At 35.7% G+C, this 19,111-nt stretch overlaps 1 protein-coding gene across 1 annotated transcript in view; it reads right to left on the bottom strand.

Moving 5' to 3' along the window:
• The window catches only part of nav2a (neuron navigator 2a), a 101,591-nt gene that overhangs the window by 71,747 nt on the left and 10,733 nt on the right, over positions 1-19,111 (bottom strand). The window contains exon 2 of the mRNA XM_084107423.1: positions 1,522-1,639. Coding sequence (XP_083963549.1) covers positions 1,522-1,639 — 118 coding nt within the window. The remainder of the gene's footprint in view (positions 1-1,521; positions 1,640-19,111) is intronic.

Raw genomic sequence — 19,111 nt, forward strand, 5'->3', positions numbered from 1 at the left:
CCCCATTTGGATGGCCATGTTTTCTAAATAATTTCTCATTTAATCACTATTTTATCAGTATATAGGTCGGCATTAGAGGTCTAAACTATACACTGGTCCTCAAAATACTTAAAGAGTGCATTCATTTCATTGCATTAGATCTAAAAACATATTAAAGTGGCATCTGCAAATAAATTCTAGACCTCAGAATTCATATCATTCTTTAAAACAAATCACATTGATGATTCTATACATTTTAAATGTCCAAATACTTTTTGGGGGGCTGTAAACTGGTGTGAGCTCTAAATATCTTTACTGTCACCATTACAAACATTTTCTTATTTTAAAATGTCCTTTTGAATTTTTTTGGTCGAAAGCCATCAGCTCCCTTTAATATGAAAAAGTAAATATGTGAAGCATCGTGTCATTGGTTGCCTGCAGCATTTGTGTCTGTCAGACCGGGTCGGGTTTCAGCTTCAACTGGCCAGTGTGTCATTCCCATGAGATATAGAGAAGACAAGAGGACAAAGTGGGATGACCACAATGATGAGTCATATAACACCACTTTACCCCACAACACTGCACTTTCTGCTGTTGAGAAACCAAATGCTTTCCGGCTCTTACAACATATTTTTAGAGGACAGAGGTAAAGAAAAAAACTATTTTTGTTCATGGCAAGAATCGCAAGGATCAATTTTCTTACTGAGCACTCAGAAGTATCTAAATAGTATTAAAGCAATAAAAACTCCTATTACAACTGGTGGATCTACTGCGGTAATTAACAGTGTGCCATGACAGTTTAATCAAACTTAAAATATTAGTGACTGAAAAAGGTGAAAGCATTGCTGATAATACAAATATATAAAAACTAATTTATTCTTAAGGATAAACCCCTTCAGATCAATCATCTCGTTTTCAAGGGGGATCAAACAAACAAACAAATAGTATGAAATGCATTTCAAATATAATTTAATAAAAAATAACGCAAGTGAAAAATGCATGTATATATAATACGTCACAAATTATGTATTTATATTACTCTGTATTTTTTATTTTAAATAGTTTGATTATGTAATATTATTCCAATATTATTTAATTTTAGTCTAATCTAATAAATCGATAAACTGAACAAAAAAATCTAAATAAATAAATGAATGAAGCAAAATATCATCCTTTATATAATAATAATAATAATAAATGTATGCTTTAAACTCGAGAGTACTGATCAAATACACATGCATAAATATATAATCACATGTCACAGTTTATTTATTTATAATACTCTGTGATGTATTTTTTTTAAATAATTAATCTATGTAACATTAATGCATTAAGCTTACAAAAAATAATATATATATAAACATGATTAAATAAAAAGTAATTATTAGCGAACAAATTATACTAATTATAGCATTTTATGTTCTTAAAAAAAAAAATACTGAAATATATTTTATACAATTTATGTAGGCTACATCTTGCATCTTACACAGAAATTCTTTGCTCAATTGTTTTTGCCTGTTTTAGAGAAAGTGAATCGCTCACCGATAACCTGGATGATCTCCGCCAGCAGCACGCCATCGCTCACATCCTGCTGCAGGTCTTTAATCAGACGCTTGTGTCCAGACCTCGCCAAGTAGTGATTCGCCCAGTCCGTGTAGATCTGTCAAGACGAGAAGAGAAACCTCGCTTATAAATCTATCCATCAAAAAAGTTTCAAACCACTTGGATTGACGACATACGTAACCGCCACTTGGTGAAGACTGAGCGCCTCGCCTCGCCGCGTCACTCCGCGCTATTCAAACCAACTCCATTGTGTCTTATTCAAGTTATTCAGCGCTAATAATGCTCGAATTCTCTCGTCTGACATCACAGAAAAGCCCCTTCACTGGGACAGGAGGAGGGAGACCCCGAGGGAGCTTAAATTAAACCTCTGAATGGGTTTGAAAGGAGTCATGTGTTGTTTGCTGTCCAAAAAACATTCCCGCGTCCAGTTACAAGATAAGGAAAGCGGAAAACACGTAGTGCAACGAGCATTAAAACTGCCCAAATAATGGAAAATAAAGGAAAAGCTGACATGTAACACATCTTTAGTTTTTTGTCTTTTTTACATGTTCTTTTAGGTATGTAAATGTGTTTTGTTTTTTTTCACTTCAACATCACAATTCATTTCAACATCACAATTTCAAAGAACTAATAATAATAGCCTACTATAGGCTATATACCCAAATAAACAACACAACTGACAGTACTTAAATGATTCAGAGAGTTGTTTTATTGTTGTATGAGGTGCAGGCTTTCCACACACAATCAAAGGCCTGGCTGTATTCAAACACATTCCCACATGGGGGTTGTAAAGCATGTGTGGTGTGTTTCATGAGTAAATAAAGACTGCTGGTATTATTGCAGTGTTACTCATGTGAGGAATCAGTTTCCTAGATGGGAAATAACAGGTGCACCCTTAGTCCCTGTACCATCAAAATAAACACGCTCTCGCTGGAGTCATCTATACTCAAACAGCCCGCAAAGCCCATAATTACAGAGAGCAATGACCAATGCAGTGGAGAAATGTACATATCTATCTATCTGATGCTTTGAAGTTTAGTGGGCTAAGTGAGTCAGATGTGATTAAAGCTGAGGAAGACGGTGAAGTGAAGGTAAGGGTAAACATGCCTCCAAGCAACAAAAGAGAAGTAATGCTGAGGAAATTACAGATGACACTCGTGAACCAGGTCACCGCCATGTAAACACTACCTTTCATGTCAAAAGAAATGGGTACCAGTATTGAATCTAGTTGATCTGTTATTTAGTCCTTTACAGCATTAAGACCATGCTAACATTTGTATCATGTCTTAAAGTTGCAGTATCATTTTTGATGTTTCACTGGCTGAAAGGTCAGTGATCTTGGATCTTGGCATGTAATGCATAATCACATTAAATCAAAAGTGTTCGGATCCCGATTTCTATTGTATTCCCAGGCGTATTCTTACATTATTATTATTTTTCCACAACAGAAAGTATCTAATTATTAAATGCCTTTTCTTGGCCACTGCAACAAATTATTAGCATATTAGAATTATTTCTTAATGTACATTTATTTATTTACTTAAATTACATTTGAAAAGATATAAAAAGAGAACACATTTCACATTATTTCACAATATTAGTTTTTACAGTTTGTTCAATAATAAATAAATGCAGCCTTGCTGACCAGAATAGACTTATTAAAAAAAAAAAATCTTACCGAACCCAAAGTGCATTTCTTTATGTGTAAAATAAAAAAAAATGACTTTTGAAGTTAACATATCTGTATGAAATATCTCCATTGAGATATTTTCCTTCATACTGATGCTATTACTAACAACAAACCTCCATATACTGTATGTCATCTGAATCAGCACTTATGATGACATTACATTCTGAGTTACTGAGGCAGGACACTTCAGTCCCACTGCTGTAAGAATATTAATCACACACACACTTGACCCGAGTATGAGCTGTTCTCGGACTTCACAGACGTTCCTGAGGGGTGATTTGTTGACAAACGAACAGGTGGCTCTTGCACGCATTTGCTAATGAGTGTGTTTAACTACCTGTGTGAGTAAGACGGGGAATATCAACCGCGGGCTTCCTCAGTGTGTAAGTTTTCAACGATTTACCAACAGCTGTCAATTGGACTCATCTTTAAACTCAAAGCGGGGAGGTCGAACACTGTTCAACTACAAAGGCTCTCATGTCAAACACTAATAACAGGGCGGCCCGTGTTAGTCACAGACACTGAATTGTTCCCACAGGCACGACATGCAGAAGCTACAGAGTTTACATTCAGGTGCACAAGAGAGAGGCCTTTAAATAATATAGTACTTTAAAGTAATTACAATAGATCATTTACTGAGGTGAACGTTAGGTCAGATAACTGCCCTTAGACCAGCATGCATTTCAATGCTGATTCTGGCTGGTTTGCTACTAGTTTATCTTGTGGACTAACACTACAATTCAAAGGTTTGGGATCAGTAAGATTTTATTTAAATAAATAAATAAAGTATACCGCAAGGATGAATTACATGAAGCAAAAATGACATTTAAGATTTCTATTTCAAATGCTGAATGCTGTTCTTGTGCACTTTCTGAGATAAAGAACTCATTCATCATGGTTTACACAAACATAGAAAGCAGCACAACTGTTTTCAACATTACTTTTATAATAAATGATTTCTGAAGGATCATGTGACACTGAAGACAGGAGTAATGATGCTGAAAATGATGCTGAAAAGTTAATATTAAAATAGTAAAGTTATTTAACCTGTAATAATGTTTGACAATATTTAGATTAAATAAATGCAGCCTTATATGAAACTTTCAAAAACATTCAATCTTCCTGACCCTCAACTTTTGAACAGTAGTGTAACTATGCTGTTCAGCAAAATCTTTAACACCAGCATTCATATTTTAAAACATTTTAGGAACAGCATTTGGAAAATAAATAAATAAGATGAATTATGAATAATAGCTTCAAGAGTAAGTAACAAGCACTTTCTACCTAATCTGACCGCTAAACATTACTTTCATCTGTAAAATCCAATATATTCTTGTTGATTCAATCCTATCAGGTGAGGAATGACTTGACGTAAAAGACAACGATTAGTTTTTCTTTTGAATAACATGAGACCAGAAAGATTTACAAATTGTATAGGCTAATATAAGTAAATGCCAATGAAATGATACAGAACACACAGAACTTGACCAGTCATATACTTTTGCCACTTGTTGCTTTTTATATTTCACTGACCTGGCTGAAATGCACTAACTTTAGATGCAACCTCCAGTCCTAATCTTAACCCACAAACATCTTAAAAGTCCTTCGGCTCATCTTGCAGTAACTTGCGCGGTAAGTCTGGACTGTATCTACTGTAAATATATCCCCCGCTGACTGCCTACAGATATCTCCACAGCAGTGAGCTCTTACCGTTCTGTAGTGATGGCCGGACGACCTGCTGTGGCGTCTCTCTGGGACGTACATCCTCACGTTCAGAGCCATAATGCTTTCACAGGTGAAGCGCGCTCATAAACACTGAAGCCCAGAGGACGTCCTGCGACACTCACGCCTGTAATCAAGTCAGCGACGTGGGGGGGGGGGGATAATTTTAGCTATGAGATGCATTCTGGAGCATCGTTTGCTTAAGATATACCTCACTCTACGTGTCAACATGTGACACGTGTCAAATGCTGAGGCAGAGACATCTCAGATTATTACTGTTTCACCTAGTCCAAAAAAACAAAACAAAAAATTTATATAATTTAAATAATAGTTAGCAAATAATCCTAAAGGATCCTAATGGAATAAACAGAGAATACTATAAGAATTAAATAGCCTATGTTTCAATTGAATAAACTTAATAAAATATCTAAATAATCCTAAATAAATAATTTAGTAGGAGAGGAGTCCCGTATCTGTTTTACTCTTGATGATTGCAAATGACTTTCATTTCCTAATTGTTTTCCTCTTAATGAGTCAAAAATGTATTTTAAGTCGTGATCTTATATGACTGACCCAAATATCAAGAAATGCAAAGTTTTATGCAACAAAAACACAGACGACATGTTTCCATAAATTTTTTTGCGCATTTTGGCATATCGCAAAAAACAAAACAAAAAAAACGCTGATTGGAAATGCCAAGATGTGCAACAATACTAAAAAATACACATAGAAACGTATTCCACTCAACTGAGGCGGATACATTATTTAGATATGCGCATAGACTATGAAGGAAACATTCCTCGATGCGCAACAAAAAACCTCTTTTATTCAAAAGAGGATGTGATTGGATAACTGGACAAACCAGCGGACCAATCCCATCGCACAGCATCTCAAGCGTTGGTTTGATCATTTTGAAATGCCTGAGCCAAAGTCTGTCGTCAGAATGATTTGGTTTAATTCTCTCTCATTGTCAAATTTGCACAAAAGTTAAATTCACAACTTTGGATGGAAACCTAGCTGTGGTAGCCAAGACTAACGCTTCTTTTCCTGCTCCAGTCACTAAAAACACATAGCTGATATTGGTCTCTAAAGGTTTACTGTTGTCAAGTAGATCTTTAAAACGGTATTTTCACACACACATACAGAATGTATATGTACACAAACATCTGCAAACACACATGCACATCGGCTCTACATGTACAGAGAGAAACAGAGCATGTGGGAGGTCTGACGGCTACCCGAGAGGTGCTGACAACTACCAGGAATGTGTGTTGGGGTGGTGAGAAGGGTGACGGATGGTCCAAACACCCCCTCTGCACCACATCCCCCCAAAAACCAAACATAACCCTCAGCAAGTTTCAAATGCAAAGATCAAGGCTAGTGCTAAATCATACAAGACCATCGAATCAAGACCTGCAACTCGCTCACAAAACTCACTCACATTCAACCTAAACAAATAGGTTGAAACGGTGGTCTTCATCTTAAGAACAGCATTGAGAAGATATGATCTCATGCAAAATCCCTTTCAGTTTCCCCCTATTAAAATACGAAGTTAAGCCAGTCTTCTCTCCTGCCATCTGTGTTGTGTCCCAGAGTGGTGTAAAGTGTGTAATTCTCCTCTGGAGTGTCTTGATTAGGGCTCTAATCTAATAATGCACACGGCCAGACACACAGATCACAGATGCCTCATTTATTTATGCTCCTCTACTCTAACCGGCCTACAAATTCAATTTCTAAAGCAAATGTAATCTTTCCTTTGGCTGAGCTTTCCGGGTCACTCCAACTTGACCCTAATGTTCATTATCTTGCAGTCAAGAGGCTCCACTTGCTGATGTACCATACACCTTAGTATTTCATCAAGAACTATCGATCTGAATTCCATCTGCATGTAAATATCCTGGATATTTTGTTAAATAAAATTAAATACGCACAATCGTTCAAAAGTTTGGGATCAGGAGCCCAGCTAACAAGAATATGATCGAAGAACATTTTCTAATGTTCCCATTAAGTTATGGAAAAAATATTTCTAAATGTTCCCCAGAATGTTCATTCAATTCATAGTAATAAGGGTTCCACTTGTGTCCCAGCACATCTGCATGATGTATCTTTTACATTATAATAAGTACATAGTATGTACATCTGGAACAGGACTGTAAAATAAAGTGCTACAGAAGTAACTAAAACATTTCATGAACAATGTATAAAAAATGTTTTTGTGCTAATGTTTTGAGAACCTTATTCAAGACAACTCTTAAAAAAACATTCTATTAAGAATGTTTGTTTATAACTTTGAGAGAACCTTGCCAGAACGTTAGCCAGAGTTCTGAGAACGTTTCCTCTTAGCTGCAGATGTTTCTAAAAAGAAATGAATGCTTTTATTCAGCAATGATGCATTAAATCTATATCTAAAGGAACAGCGAAAACTTTTAACAATGTTACAAAATATTCCTATTTCAAATAAATGCATTTTTTTAACCTTTCAATAAATAATTCTATTCTTTGAATACTATTCATCAAAGAATCCTGAAAATGCTTCACAGTTTCTACAAACAATATTAAGCAGCACAAAGTAATGATTACATTTAATTTTTTTTTTTTAATTGCATAAGTAAAAATATTTTACATTCACAAATATTTCTTTTATTGGTATACTGGTTTGCCAGACCACAAACATGATTAAGTTATTTAGAAGTTCTACAAAAACACATGTTTTCTATGTAATATTTTGAGATATGGAGAAATAATGAGCTGCTTTGCTGAGAGCTGTCCAGAGGATTGAAGGACACATGAAGACCCCTGTGGCTCATGAAGGTGAGGCTGTAGTGAAAGTGAACGAGCATTGATTGATTCTTGAGGTCAAAGGGAGTCAATTTGAGGCGGAGAGTGTAATCAATGATGATGTCATGGGAACAGAGAGCGCCCCCTTCATTTGGCTGATGTGAATGCATTACGTGTTTGATGTTTAATGGTGATTCATCATTTGAAGTGGAAATGCTTGCTATATTGAGATTGTCTAAATCTTGTTCGCTATACCTATACTGTATTTTTCTGTCAGTTCTCTGCTGTACTGCACAATAAAGGCCAAAAAGAATATTAGTAAATTAGCAAATATTAGTAAATTTAATTAATTATTTAAATAAAATAAGAGTGGAGGATTTTGTATTGCATTGTGGTCAGAGGTTTGATGCCGTTTATTAATCACACGTTGTTGTGTGTAAAGCCGTTAAAGTACAAAGCAATGTTAAAGGTTTATCCATAACTAGGACAGTCATTGTTACTAGGCTGAATAGATGGAAAACCACTCAAGAGAGATGGTCTATGGGAAAATAATATCCACCTCTTTGCTTTTGTCCTGCTTATTAGCATTGTGTTAAAGGGGTCCTATTATGCTTTTTTACATTTTCGACTTTCTATAGTGTGTAATGTTGCTGTTTGAGTATAAAAAATGTCTGCGAAGTTACAAAGTCACTCCAAAGGGAGTTATTCTCTATATCAGTGCGCAGTGTTTCTGAACTCCGACAAACACCTCGCTTGTAGTCTTGAGTTTTCCTCCGGGAACGAACACGTCACAATAATCCTCATTGAAATAATTCCCGCCCAAGGCATGAGTTGCGTTAGTAGTGTGTTAAAACTCGTGGTTATGGTAAGGGGCGTGACATTTACAAAACACACTCGAAGCAGCTGACCAATCACAGCACACTGGTCCAGCCGACCAATCAGAGCACACTGCACCTTTCAGAAGGAGGGGCTTCATAGAGACAGGAACTAAACAGAGCGATACTGACAGACTGGGATGAGAGGTGCTGCAACAATGTCAAAAATGTGAAAACGTTGTGTTGAATGAAACAGGAAAACCTATTCGAGTAGGCCCCAAAAACAAAATCAAAACTTTGTAAAAGGGCTTAAAAAGTGCTCTTTAAAATCTTTTAGATTAATTCAAAATAGTTATGTGATTAAAATGAGAATGTGAAATTGACCAAAATAATAATACACTGACAGTTGAATAAGAAACACACACACACAGGGTCAAACTGAGAACGGAGTATGAAACAGAGAGGATGACACTGTAGGACACGGCCATGATCACAGATCTTTTCCCCCCTAAATGAAAGAAACAGTGCACAATTAAAGCTTCTCATCCAGACAGACAGGGAAAATAAAGAAGCATCTTCTGAGCACCCAAGACAAAGATGTGCATTTACCCACATTACTATTCAAACAGATGTAGTTCATCACATTTAGTCACACACACTGGATGCTTTTGTAAAGGTCTGTCCTTAGTTTTCTCATGCCCCGCTCTCTGCATCTCTGCCATGACCCCGAAACCGTAATTATACTCCCCGTGTGACCTAAAAGTGCCCTGCTTTTAAGTGTTTTCCCTCAGCCTGTGATCAGATTTCGGCATAGTTAAATTAGCCGTCCTGTCAGCCATCAGGGAAAGGAAACCTCAATTCCTGGAGGAGAATGGACCGTTTTAGACAGTTACCACACAAAAGCATGAAGATGACAGAGGGAAAAAGCGTTGCCTCTCAGACAGAGAGATTGCAGAAATAAAAGCAGCCATTTAATAGACAACTCTGCTAGGCAACCAAAGGTATCATATTATCATTTAAAAAATGGTTGTTAGCTGGCTATATTAAAAAGATCTGGTCAGTAAAACACAGTCATAGTAGCTGAGATGGTAACCTTAATTTATATATGTGATTCTCACACGTATATCACATCAATTCTGCTTAGGGATGCATGACATATATGTCAGCAAATTTTGGTATTTTGGTTTTTATCAGTATCGGCTATAGGTTTAACTGATACTTGTTTATGTTACTTGTTAGTGCTAATTTACAGCATTAGCACCAGATTACATAAAAGAGTTAACTTTTAGAACAATATTATATAATATAGAACAATATATACAGTATATATTATTGTTGTTATAATATACACTAATTCAGAATCATTACACTACAGAAAATAAGTCAAAAGCCCGGCAGGAAATCAAATCAAATGAATCAGTGATTTCAACTAGTGCATTAAAACAAACCATTCAAATAATCCAATTCGCTAAAATTAAGATAAAAACAATCCAAAATTGGATGTGGGACATTCCTACTTGATAACTCCAATTTCTTAAACATGCAGGATAAATCAAATTAAAAAGTAATATAAAATAAAAGGGGTAAATACAATTAGTAAATCATTATATATATATATATATATATATATATATAATTTTAGTTTCTAATTTTAACTTTAGTTTTTTCCAACTTTTATCTTATAATTTTTCATCATTATTCATCATATTTTAATTTTTAATTGTATTTACAAAAAAATGCGGATATTAATTAATTATTTAATTAATTACACACACACACACACACACACACACACACATATATATATATATATATATATAATTAATATCAGTGTATTTTGTGAATAAAATGTAAAATTAAATTAAAATATGGTGAATAACGATGAAATAAAATGATAAAATAAAAAATAAAAAATAAATATTAAGTTAAAATTAGAAACTCAAGTAGAGTCCACACATGTTTTGCGCGAGTGGCTTTCCGAGCACCACAAGCACTTCAAGTGGCTTTGGCCTTGTGCTAACATGACAAGCTCCAAGAGCAGCTCTTGACTGCTGAGATGTCTGTGGTTTCCAGATGAAAGCGCGAGAACTAGATTAATGTGAGTGCCGCCAAACGCCACCTCTGGGACTGTGAGAGTTCAATCAGGATTAAGAGCCACATTCAGACCAAACAGAAAGCAGGAAATGTTTCGGCGTTCGCACAAGTGCTGCTTTCAAGATGAAGAACTCGACACGTTTCTCCAATGAGGGCTCCGAAAGTTCAGCGCCATCTGCGCGAAAACAGGAACGCACCACTTGATGACACTCGAGCTGTGCTTCTCAAAATAAACAGTTCACTTTTAGTTTCAACATATTCACACAATCTGCCATCTGCAGGGACGGGGCCACGAGACTCATCCAGGCCGTCAGCTCCAACAGACGGGGCGATGCGGGTCTGGCTTCTCAGCGGGACGCTAAACACCATTAACTACTCCTCACCTTCACCAGACAGCTGTCCGCTCAGCCTGTGCTGTATGAATACGTGATCATCTCTGCTCTGCTGAAATATGAAGAATAACATTTGTAGACTTCTGCTTCAACCCTAAACACAATGTAATATAACCTCTCAGAGTACTAGAACCTCTTCATAACCTCTACAATCTCCATTATACCAGTGTATTCAGCAGTTACCATGTGCTCCAAATGAAGGTTCAAATCCAGACTACATCATGTCCACTTGCTAAAAATATGTTATATTTAAAAGATTTGATTTGTTTACCTGAATGTCATGTGACCATTAACCAACATCAGAGAACCGTGAACTTTCTTGATAAATATTTAAATATTTAAAGTGACAGTGGACAGTATTTTTCTTGGGGACTTGGTGACAAGTACCATAGAACTACTATGATATTATTAGATGTACTATGAATTCAGTAATATAAATACCATGGTACATGAATTTTAGTACCATGCATGGTATATAAGAAAGTATCATAGTTTTATACCAAAAGATTTCATCATTGTATCATTACACTAAAAAGTGCTGTGGTGGTACCATGGTAAAGTAATGCTATCAAATGGCACTATTATGGTACTAAAATTCTTGAACCATGGTATTTACATTCAATAGCACTCCAGAATGCAATGGTACTAGCATAGAATGTCTAAAAACATGAAAGCACCAAGGCATATGTCCAAAAACCATGGATTATTATGTAAAAAACTATGGTAATACCATAGTACTATTTTGTTTATTGTCCTGAATCCTGTTCACTCTCAATAAACAGTCATTTAAAAAGGCATATGTTTGATATTGATGTTAAACTGACCCAAGGTCATGGGTTCAACTCCCAGGGAAAATACATATTTGCGTCTGCCAAATTCGTAAATGTAAACAATAAACGCTGAAATAAAAAATACTGTTAAAATGAGCAAGGTGACAAAAAAAGTGAAAGGAAAACAGATGATTTAGGAATGACCTCTGAGGTCAATGTTTGATGACCCTCGATAGTAAATCAGTGGCTCTTTTTAAAAATCTCCCATATTGCAATTCGCATAACGGTTCATAACGTTTTAAAAATCAATAAACAATGAAGCGGTAAAATAACTGAAGTAAAAGTCCTTGGATGATGTGGTCAATTTAATTTGCACAAATGGACCATACCGCAGAGTATATGAAATGAAGTCTGGATTAGATTGGACATCACTAATTAAACGTAGACGAGATGTGCATCTCACTCTCCTTCGGGTTTGAAAAGCCGCACAGACCAGGATATTTAAACGTCCAATGATGAAGCGAATGAATGAATGCGAGGTGCGAGGTGTCACTGCAATATTCCCTGCTGATATTATCGGGTCACGCTGACACGTTTCAGCCTCCATCTCCTTCCCTTCCTTCTCTCATACACACATCCGACCTTAAACATATTCAGTGCACTGCCACTTGTGCTGGGCTCCACATGTAATACATAATTAAACAGCTCCCCTTATCACCTCATCTCCAGACAAGCAATAAGCGGCCTGCCTTTGTGGCTTTGACGTGCAGAGGATAAGACCAGGACACAAGCTAGAGAAAAGACTGTGACGGTGTGCGGGGGGAGAACATATGAGGCGTTTTCAGAAATAAAACTGAATTCTTCATAAGCTGAACTGTTGCTTTATTATAACCTGTCAGAAAGTCTAATGTAAACACTGTATCATAGCACATAAAAATGAAAACCCTGCATTATAACCAACAACAAACAAGAGACTTCTGCATTAAAGGATTTGTTCACTTCAAAATGAAAAAACTGTCAGCATTGACTCAACCTCGAGTTGTTCTAAATCTGTGTGAATTTCTTTCTTCTGTTGAACACAAAGGAAGATATTTTGAAGAATGTGTGTAGCCAAACAGTGGATGGACCCCATTGACTTCCATAGTAAATTTTCCCTACTATGGAAGTCTATGGGGTCCATTAACTGTCTGGTTACCGACATTCTTCAAAATATCTTCCTTTGTGTTCAACAGAAGAAAGAAATTCACACAGGTTTTGAACAACTTGAGGTTGAGTCAATGCTGACAGAATTTTCATTTTGAAGTGAACTACAGTATTCCTTTAATGTGATTCTGAACAGGTCTAAAATCCACAATAAGTGAAACCTTGCAGTCTAGGTTTTCTAGTAATAGAAAACATCATATGCAACAACAACAATCATATGCTTTCTAGCACAACGTATGTGAATATAAACAACAAGTCATGAATCCCAAATAAGTTTAAATGCAATAAAGACACGGTTAAACATGAAAAAACCTGGTTCAATCAGAAGAGACAAAATATGTCCAGAAGCTAAGAATTTTTTTGACCTACAACAAGTATATTAAGTCACTGGAAATATGCAAAATATGCAAACGTTTTTGTTTTGTTTTTTAAACACAAGCGCAACGTTTGCATAGAAAATGCATGGTTTGCAAAGGGTCAGATTGAAAGATTCATATAACTAAAGAAAAATCTAAACAACATAAATAATGTAATATGTATTAGTAAAATATTACAAAAATTAATAATAAAATAAACTAATAAAATAAAAATGTTGTTAAAAGTAGTCCATCATGTGACAATATTTAACATTTTTATTTTATTATTTACCATTATTATTACTATTTATTTATATATATTGCTCTTTTTTGAGTATATATATATATATATATAAAAATTATAAACAAAAAATAATTAATGGTTTTCTGATGCAATAAATAATTTATAAAGTTTAGATCAAAACTTGAATAAAAAACAAATCAAGTCTACCCAACAGCTCCTCAAGCCCACAACCAAAGGAAGTATTTTACCAGTTTCATGCTGTGATTGTTTTGATCCCTGCGCCACAGCATCACACTCATCTTCCTCTACCCTTTATCTTCCTCACTTCACCTGCCGGCCGTCCAGACACACGGATCCCATTTACAATCCATCAGAGCAGCATCCATCACAACCATCCACAGAGAGAGAGAGCTTTAGAGGAGGAGGAGGATGGAAGATCCATGCTAAAGGAAGAAGTTCAAATGAAGTAGGTTTGAAGGAGAGTTTGAGAAGAGTGATGGAGTGGATGGTGGAACCAGAGATTGAGAGAAAGAGAAAGTAAATCAGACAGAGCTCTCACCGCTAGTGTTGTGCCACACTGAGGGCAGCTGCCTCCGGTCTGAAACACACACACACACACACACCAGCTGAAGGGGGTGGGGAGGAGACACCAGCTGGATAGGCAGTTCTCCGTCAGCAGTGGATGAGGGAATCCCTCTTTACCTCCCCCACACCACCCCTCCATTACACCCTCTCCCTCCAAACATCCCTCCACTGAAACTATTAACCAACTCACAATCACCAACAAGTGATCTCAACTGCATCACCTAAACATGTTACCTTTCTGATATAACCTTTAGCTCAAAGAATCTTCTTCAATATGTCATCAATAATTAAACAGAAGTTGCGAATTGCGATAGTCTTTTCTTCCGTATTGTGATACAAATATGAGTGAAAAGGCTTTTCGAACAAGAAAAAACATAGGGCGGGACTTGATTATGTCTGTCAGGAATTGATAGGATGATTGTGGTTTGCTATTGGTCGATCTCATGTGAGTGACAGGTTGTCCCGCCCCTTAACAGTTTTTCATAAAAAACAAGAATTGTCCATCTTGACTTTGACATATATATATTTGTATTATGTTCAATCATTATGTTCATTTGTCAACTGTAAGTCTGATTTGTGAGTCTTTTTGATTGATTCATTAAAAAGAATTGGTTCAAAAGAGTCATTTATACACAATCAAAAAACACTGGCCAAACAATAGAAAGATGTGCTTTCTATGTAAGTGTCTATGAAGTATGACTTTGTATTATTGTGTCAGTCGGCATTGGCAAAATGCAAACTTTCTAAAACTGTTAAAAGAACCGAACATACATGAATATAATTTGGTTCCACATTTTGAAAAATGTCTGTGCATCGTCCATACAATGAAAGTCAATGTCCAATGTCAAAATCCAAAACAACATTCATTGCATCAATATCTTTTGCGTTCCACAGGGGAAAAAAAATCCCTTTATGATATTTTCTCTGTATTATGTGAATAAGATATGTAAGAACTGGTCTTACTGGTGTTGCTTCATGCTTACAAGCACATACTTTTCATATGAGTATGCAAATTTGGTTCAGCTTAAGGTGAAATGTGCTAAGCAGAAAATAAATCATCTAAATTCAATACATTTAACAAACACATAAGAATACAAGTACCTCTTACTACTATAACTATACACTGTATACAGTTAAACAACTAAACATATAGATATGATCTAGGTTTGAATATTTAAAAGTCTGTCATTTACAGGGCGATTGTAAGAAGGTGAGCGAGTTTCATTAAACAAACCGTCACCAGACATCTAGTGTGCAAACACAGTGAAGTAACGGACAGTTATTCATAACAGGAATGAGAAAACGTGACAAGATGATGAATTAGTCCAGTGTGAGAAGGGCTGATCTCTCTAATGACGATCCACACTTCAGATCTGTCTGCTGTCGCGCGGCATTTGTGAAGCACACCCTTCTGTAGACCCCGAGGGTCTGAAAACACACAGGTCAGAACCTCTTTTCCTCTTTTCCACAGTTGTGGTGGAGTGTGTGGTACAGACTGCTGGCATGAGCTGCGGTGTGGAGACACGAGGTGTTCCCCATGTTCAAGCTCTCGCCAAAACCCATGCCAAACCACAAATTACAAGCCAAATTTCAGTTTCTGGGGATCGCCCAAGTTTCTGCCCTCGTTCCCACACTAAAGAACCCTAGAGGCTGCAAAGCCAAGCATGTTTTTAATATACACAACACACACAGGGCTTCTTACTCCAGCAGATGTTTTGAAACTGTGACAGAGCGGATCTACTAGAGCTAGCAGTGTTGAGAGATTTTAGCAGTGTTGGCAAAGCTACAGTGAAACTAAAGTTTGCAATGCAGCGAGCTGTACTTAATATAGACTTCAATTAAGCCAATAAAGTCATTATAAATAAAGTTGGGAAAAAAGCTAGACTAAAGTTACTAACAAAACAATTACATTGGATAAAAATAAAAATAATAAAAATAAAATAAATAATAAATAATATATATTTTATTTAATTTAATTTTGATCTATTTTATTATTTTAATCTATGTATAAAATAATTTATGTTAACAGAGCCATGTATTTAAACTAAATACAACTAATAAAACTAGTGTATAGTATTATTTATACCAGTATCTAATTATAATGTATTTGAATTTAATTTGACATTTAGTCATTGTTTTGATTTTGTTTGTTTTTCTAATATTTTTATTTATTTGTTTATGTATCTCAGTTTTAAGTACTTCAACTTATTGCCAAGCAATTTAAATGTTTTTTTTATATTTCAGTTTTTCATCTATTATATATATAAAAATATATCAGTAATATATATTTAAATATATATCAGTAAACATTTTATTGTAATTTGAGCTTTATTTGAATGAACAAAAATTACAATATTTTAAACATAGCATTTTAGTTTCTCGCTGGATTTTAGGATGCTTTTTTTTATGGATAAACATTACTGTATATCAATCCTACAACAGTTGAGTCACATCTCAAATGCTGTATATAACCGTTTTCTACCTAAATCAGGCTCATCTAAAGCTAATTGCCTCTTTACAACTCAATCAAAGTCTGCGGAAAACACATTGAAGATTTCAACAGATTTATTGTGCTGTAGTGGCGAGTGATATGTGGCGGACGCTACATGTGTCGGGCAATAGTGAACAAGCTCATTAAAAAAACAACAGCTTTGAATCACAGGCTACGCTCGCCATTCATTCTGCCAAAGGATGGTAAAATAAATCCGAGTATGTGTGGACAATGCAGGGGCCTCACCCCGTGGAGAGCGCTCTTTGTTTTGGGAGACCCCCATCATCTGCTTTTCGGGAGGTTAGGGGGTGGATAGGTCCCCACTGCCAGGCTGTTAGGGGGTGGGTGGGACATATGGGCTTTCTGGGGCTATGACACAAAATCACGAGGGATTCAGAGGCACCCTGGGTCTCCTGAAAGAGAATAGAGCCTGTGGTGGAGGGGCTGGAGACACTTGTAAGGAATGTCCAACTGCTGATGTCATGACTCTGATGGCTAGAATTTGACCAATTCCTTTTGCTTCCTTACAAACTATACCATGGTAATGCTTTAGGCTTTGTTAAAATACCATAAGGAAACTTCAAACAAAAATTAAAATGCCAAAATGATTCTTAAAGCTTCTTAGAAAGTTTGAATTATTATTAAAATTAATGTATAATATTTGGTTGTGGTAATATATGTAATACATATATTAATATTTAAATACAATCTATTCATATAATTGTATAATATATTAATTAAAATCAATTAAAAATAAAATCTTACAATATACAAATATATATGAATATAATATAATATTGTGGTATTTTATGCTGTTTTGTAATTGTTGTTATGGTAACATATTTGATATCAATAATAGTAATATTTTGCAATATATATTGTATAATTATATGAATAGACAGTTTAAATATTAATATATGTATTAAATATATTTTTTCAGCAATATTTTTTGTAAATGTTTAAAATATTCGATCTATCTATCTATCTATCTATCCATCCATCCATCCATCCATCCATCCATCCATCCATCCATCCATCCATCCATCCATCCATCCATCCATCCATCCATCCATCCAACCATCCATCCATCCATCCATTGTTCCATCCATCCCTCCACCCCTAGAGATCCAGTTAATTCAAATATAAAAATGTATCATACATAAAATGTACTCATTTGCCAAATCATTTTTTGACAAAAAATGATGCAGTCAAGATACAAATGTAACTGTGATGTTAGACATCCTACATACACAACACCACAGTAACATCTGTGGGTGGTTGCCATAGTTACCACCCAGCTAATGAAGGAGTGTTTTATCAAGAACTCCTGATGTTAACATGCTGCCAGAATAAGTTCCTCCTGCAGTGTTTCCACTGCATGTTAATGAGCTTCTTTTGCTACATTTCATGTCAAATTAACCACAACACAGCCAGCAGTAACAGTAATAATTCCAAATAATTACTCCTTGCATTTAACATAGTATGTACTATGTATTATATACTGTATACATGCAAGGATGATCTTAAGAAATATTTGGACATGTGCTTAAAAAAATATTTATAAATAATTTTAAACAGTACTTCAATCCAATTGGTTGTTAAGAATTGTTTTGCTTATAATTGTTTATCCGGAAAAGCTATTGGTTTATCAGTGATGTTATTGTAGCATCCATCATTTCGAATAAAATCAGGCCAAACGAAATTTGGTGCGATTGCTCGGTTAGAGCGGTTCATTTGAGTAAGTGTGAACGTTGCCATCTGAACATGACCAAAGACATCTAAATGAACCAAAAACAGGATGTGATGTCACAAGATGCAAACCTGAAAAGGACAGAAAGCATACCTTTTTCTTCTCAGGAGTTACGTTGCCCATTACAGTTCGGTACCAAGTGAACCACGACTAAATGTATCATTTTCTTTTTGGTCTGGGCCAAAAGAACCAAGAGAACCAAACTAAAAGGGTAAATACAACCTAAATGCAAGGAAACTAATCCTACCCAGAATCCACCTGTTCAAAGTAAGGACCTGAATCATTTCATTCAAAATCAAAGCCAATGACCAATAACCTATATCCCAGCAAACATCACATCTCACGCTTTCAACAGGCAAAATGAACCGACAAAGGTCAAGCACTCAAAGCTTCATCAGCTGTGACCTTTCACCTCGACCTGTACACAAATGCATGTTGACCTTTATACTGTTCGCATCGCCCACGTCACGCCAGATCAGCGCTCAAATTACCAAGCAGCATCCGGACACATAACCACACGTTTCTCTGCGTGGTGGCGTTTCTATGATGGAGTACCATAAAGAGAAGACAAAAGGGTGAGACTTAAACACACACACTCAGGACCACAGATGTCTTGATTGACATGTCCAAGGACAGATGGAGGAAGTACAACTAAACATATGCAGGTCACAAAAAGACA

The sequence above is a fragment of the Abramis brama genome (assembly GCF_963993115.1).
Source record: "Abramis brama genome assembly, chromosome: 3".
NCBI lineage: Eukaryota > Metazoa > Chordata > Actinopteri > Cypriniformes > Leuciscidae > Abramis > Abramis brama.